Here is a 5141-nt window from a genome sequence, read left to right as displayed (position 1 = left end):
CCAATGTTCATGAGCAGTTAGTTTACTGTGGTTGTATCTACCACAGACTTTGAGATTTGTCTCACAGGGGATCAATTAAAGGATTTGTATCCTGGGGCGCCTGGGTGGCTCAGTCGTTAAGCGTCTGCCTTCGGCTCAGGTCATGATCCCAGGGTCCTGGGATCGAGCCCCGCATCGGGCTCCCTGCTCCGCGGGAAGCCTGCTTCTCCCTCTCCCACTCCCCCTGCTTGTGTTCCTGCTCTCGCTGTCTCTCTGTCAAATAAATAAATGAAATCTTAAAAAAAAAAAAAAAAAGGATTTGTATCCTGAGCAGAAACACAAGGATTTCTTTATAAGTTGGAGACTTGAGGTATTTCTGTTTGTTATCTTTATCTCTTTGGGTATGTCCTCTATTTTGAGGTTAGTTTTCAGAGCAAGCTTAAGCCAGATGTTATCTGGTAATCCTTGGTGCTTGATAAATCAATGAATGGTAATTTGGGGTGGTATGATTTATAGAGCTCTGATCCAAAATTGTAGTGTTTTTTTTGCCACTTCTCTTGGTTATTATTCACCCTGCTCCATATGCTAGATTAGCCACTTTCCCGTATCAGAACATACAGACCATTCCCCTGTAGAGACAGGACTAGTGAAAAAGATGACCCAATTGCAGTTTTACCATTCTTTGGAAGCTTGAAACAATAGACCTTGTGATCCCATTTAAAATCTCTCAGATTCAGGATCTAGGGGTGCCTGGGTGGCTCAGTCATTAAGCGTCTGCCTTCGGCTCAGGTCATGATCCCAGGGTCCTGGGATCGAGCCCCACATTGGGCTCCCTGCTCAGCAGGAAGCCTGCTTCTCCCTCTCCCACTCCCCCTGCTTGTGTTCCTTCTCTCACTGTCTCTCTCTCGGTCAAATAAGTAAATAAAATCTTAAAAAAAAAAAAAAATCAGATTCAGGATCTAGACAGGGCTCAGAGATGGCTACTCTAGGGATACTTTTTAAAAAATTGATTCCTTTGTTTCAGGTGATTATTTCTTAATACTTAAAAGAGAAAAGAGTCTTTTAGAGAGTAGTCACAACAGCTAAATGCAAATTTTATTTTCCAAATTTCTTATTTCTAACCCTGCCCCCCGAATCTAAATACAGAAATACAAATAACAAAAATATAGTACAGTGATAATTAATAATTTGGTGTTTGCATTTTTGGAACCATCTGTACTCATTTATTCTTTGTTGCTTCCTAGGCTGGTATTAGCCTTTCTCGCCCCCTGTATTTAGGTTGAGGAGACCCCTTGTTCCTCTTCATGCTCTCCGTTGCTCCTAAGGCAGTACAAAGTAGAAAGCCTGGATCATTAATTACAACCTAGCCTCTGGTAACTTTGGTGAGGTACCAAATGATTTTAGTCTCCCTTTTTGAACACTTAGGGGAAGGCTAGCCCTACTGGTTATGGAGAAGCTCTTTTGCGCTTGTTGATACTACAGAGAAGCCTGTTTTCTCTCAGAGCAGCCTCTAACACTTGCTCCCTATTTCTCGCCACCTCCTAAAAGGCACCCGCCATAAAACTTGTTAATACATTATTCTACATTTTCTTTTGCCTAACTCAGCCCACCTATCTCCCAACTGAACACTAATCCCAAATATGTATTCAAAACAAAAGCAAAAAATCTTACACATGAAACTTCCCATCCTGGGCAGTGACCTCATACTTGGGTTTCTTTCTCAGTATGTGAGTTCACCTCAGCTTCTGGTTTGCCATATAATGGCTCATTGTTCCTCTGTGTGGATCTTTCAGGTAAACAGGGCTTCTTTAGAAGGAACAGATATTCCCTCACATAATAAATAAGAAGGGCCTTTTGCTGGCCTAACAGTCTGCCTTTGATCCAAAAGCAAATGGTACTTGGTTAATTACTGTGTTTGCCTTGCGCTCCTGGCAGAGTCCTGAGGGCTGGGAAGGGTCTCTCCTGTGGAGCTGTTCTTTCCGTTCATCAGCCGTTGGGGCGGGCAGCGTATGACCGTCCTTCACTGGGTGACATCTGGGCTTTAGAGTTTAGAATCTTACTGGGTTGGAAAGAGTAGCAACTGGGTTGCTAGGGTGTATGTGATTGTGTAGTTTAGCAGAGCAAAGGGCACGTGAATTACCACTTGTATTTTCAGGCAAACATTGGGGTGCCCACGTTGCCAACTAGACTGAGGCCTGAGGTGATGGGTAGAGATTTCTTAGAGCTGGACATCGTGACCTTGTACCTCACTGGCCTGGTTGCAGTGGGCTGTGTTACTTCACACCTGAGGAATTGTCACTCCTATGAAACACATACCTTTTTCTGTGTCTGTAGGTAGACGAAGTGCACCACCCTTGAACCTCACTGGCCTCCCTGGCACAGAGAAGCTGAATGAAAAAGAAAAGGAGGTAACAAAGAGAAGGGGGGCTAGAGGAGCAAGAGTAGGGTTGATTATGACATATAAATCTAAATAATGGTAGCTGTTGTTTATTGAGCATTACCATGTACCAGATACTGTACTAAGTGCTTCATGTGAATGAAATTGTTTATAAACTTAAAATAACTTGTATATGAAAATAGTTATTTCCTATTAGAATGGTCACTTTGATGAGCTCTACATTTATCCCAACAATACAACCATCACTTAAAAGATTGCTTCCAGAGCATGTATGTAAGCCATAAGTAAGGAACTTCATCATCACATATAGTCATATACTAATTTTGATTAAAAATGCCATGACCTACTTTTCTTTTCCACTAAAATCATCAGACTTGTCTTCATATTACTTTTGGCTGTCTCAAAAATTTAAAGCCAGCCTCAAAGGAGTCATCCTCAAGCATTTTCCAAAAAATGTGCCTAGCTCTGAAGTCCATTCCAAAAGAGGAACCCTCTTCTGTTCCTCATGCGCTCCTTTTACAGTTCCCAAGATCAGTCTCCCCATCTGCCACTCCATGTCATTAATTCAGGTCAGACAGTAAGGGGAGTCATGGAGTGGGGGCTGTTAGTCTTTGATTTCAGCCCCCAGGAGCAGTGAAGATTAGTTTGGGAATAGAGAGGAGTGTATATTCTATTTCAGTTTTGCTGAAGAAGGTCACAGGCCTTTCTGAGTCAAGTATTGAGTGGCCGGGAGTTGCAAGCAGTTTTTATCCTTACCCACAAGCAGTGACCTCATACTGCTCATTGCCCTGGGGTGCCGTGGCAGGTGAACTGGGACTGAGCCAGCTTTCTAGATTTTTAGCAGCTGAAGTAGCCTCTTCGCAAGGTCTGTATCTCCTCCTCCTTCAAAGTAGGAAATGTAGTCACAAAAGCAGGGATGACTACTTTATGCCGATACTAAAAATAATGTGATTCACACTTGGAAACCCAAGAATCTGCACCCCCGCCCCTACTGTGCCCTGTGGCTCTTCCCCGACTGGCTGTGTTGGAATGTGCTGGGCCGAGAGCTATGTGGACCCAGGCTGCTCCTCAGGACACATACTTGTGCTCCTTGACAGACCCAGGTGAGCCTGCTGGGAGAGACATCAGACTCTGGCTTTCTCTTCCTCAGTGTCTGTAGTGAGGGAGAATTCTCTCCAAGGAAGAGACTAAATGGAATGTGGTCCAGCCACCCAGCAGCTCCTATAAATAGTTGGAGGTTGATGTCACTTTTTAAATTTTATTTTGGCTATACCTATTGGATTAAATTATGAGAATGACAGATGTTAATGTTTATTAAATTTGCCGTGTCTTGCAGCTCTGTCAGATGGTGAGGTTGGTCCCAGGAGCCTATTTAGAATACAAATCTGCTCTATTGAACGAATGTAACAAGCAAGGAGGCTTGAGACTGGCGCAGGCAAGAGCACTCATCAAGATAGATGTGAACAAAACCCGGAAAATCTATGATTTCCTCATCCGAGAAGGATACATCACTAAAGCCTGAGGCTCTGAGGGCTTCGGATCAGAAATCACAAATTTGGAATGTGGTAGGCCAAAGGACAGCACAGGCATTCTGGAGAGTTTCATTGCTGAGCTGAGTTCTCATTGTAAAAAGAGGGGAAGGACAAAGGGAACCTTACGCTGTATTAATATCTACTTTTCTTTTCCACCCTGCTTTAAAACACTCCTGTTGTTGGTGTTGTGCTGCAAAGTTATGTGCTAGATAAGCTATTATTAAATGTGAGTGGGCCTCTATTCCCAACACCTCTTGTAACTAAAACAAGAACCATAGTACCTCACATCAGAATGTCGGTAGAAATAGAACTGAAGCAGTCTGTAGTCCCGGGAGTCCAGATCTTTGTACTTGGGAAGTTGGTTTTCTGATTATCTGTTTTGCCTTCAAACATTACAGAAAGATCTAAAATAAAGAGAAAGGTTATAGAGTATGAGAAAGCTTTCTCTTTCCTTCTGCGGATTTTTTTAAGCTGATGACTTACGTTTATGAGCAAATGGGAGGAAAAATCTCCCCGTGATGGTCTTGTCCCAAACTACATCTTCCCCTTTTAATGTCTGGCTTTCTACTTGACTGTCTAATCTGCAGTAGACTCTTGAGGAGGTGGCACCGGATATAAAATGTCTGTTATTTTTAGAATTAATGGATTAAAATGTTTTGCTACCTAATTTGTGGGTGTGTCAAGTATTCTGGTAACTAAAGCACACTTAGGGTGTTGAGTGCCCGCCTCATCGTTTCTGCTAACATGTGTGTCCTGGAGTCACCCTGTTCTTACCCTGGGTTTCCCAGGATACCAGGCCCCTGAGGATGGAGATGACACAGCTAACCTCGGCTTTGCTTGGATTGAGACCTAAACCGTAATTTCTCAATGGTGACAGGCTAGCCTGCAAGAAAAGCAACTTTTAAAACAAAAGTAAAGCAGTTCATATATGGGACTCACTAGATATGAGGGTGAGTAACCCCACCACATCTGAAACTTGATCCTCAAACCTTTCCACAAAGTAAGCCAAACGTGGAGTCATGGTTATCCCGTTTCTGTTAGAAGCAAAGTTGTATGTAGAAGTAACTTCAGAATCTGCACAAATTATCTCCAGTAGCTGAATGATTCTTCAATTCTTTCAGCATTCAACATATCTAAGTAAAATATTGTATGTTTTGTTGGAAGTATTTGCTCAAACTTTTTGACTTACGTAAATATGCATGCTTACCTGGGGGTTGCACATGAAAAGGAAA

The 5141-nt window shown here is 42.7% G+C and overlaps 1 protein-coding gene across 6 annotated transcripts in view; it reads left to right on the top strand.

The window, feature by feature from the left end:
- Window positions 1–4576, top strand: part of TADA2A (transcriptional adaptor 2A) — a 49224-nt gene extending 44648 nt beyond the window's left edge. For all 6 annotated transcript variants that reach the window (XM_035026626.1, XM_035026628.1, XM_035026625.1 and 3 more), the window contains 2 exons: window positions 2314–2387; window positions 3714–4576. In XM_035026626.1, the coding sequence (XP_034882517.1) occupies window positions 2314–2387; window positions 3714–3899 (260 nt within the window). In that variant the 3' untranslated portion in view covers window positions 3900–4576. The remainder of the gene's footprint in view (window positions 1–2313; window positions 2388–3713) is intronic.
- Window positions 4577–5141: the final 565 nt, after the last annotated feature.

Source organism: Mirounga leonina, unplaced genomic scaffold (assembly GCF_011800145.1).
Source record: "Mirounga leonina isolate KUSES-001 unplaced genomic scaffold, KU_Mleo_1.0 Mir_200, whole genome shotgun sequence".
Lineage (NCBI taxonomy): Eukaryota > Metazoa > Chordata > Mammalia > Carnivora > Phocidae > Mirounga > Mirounga leonina.
The sequence above is the reverse complement of the archived record's forward strand: the minus strand, read 5'-3'. Positions and strand labels throughout refer to the sequence as shown.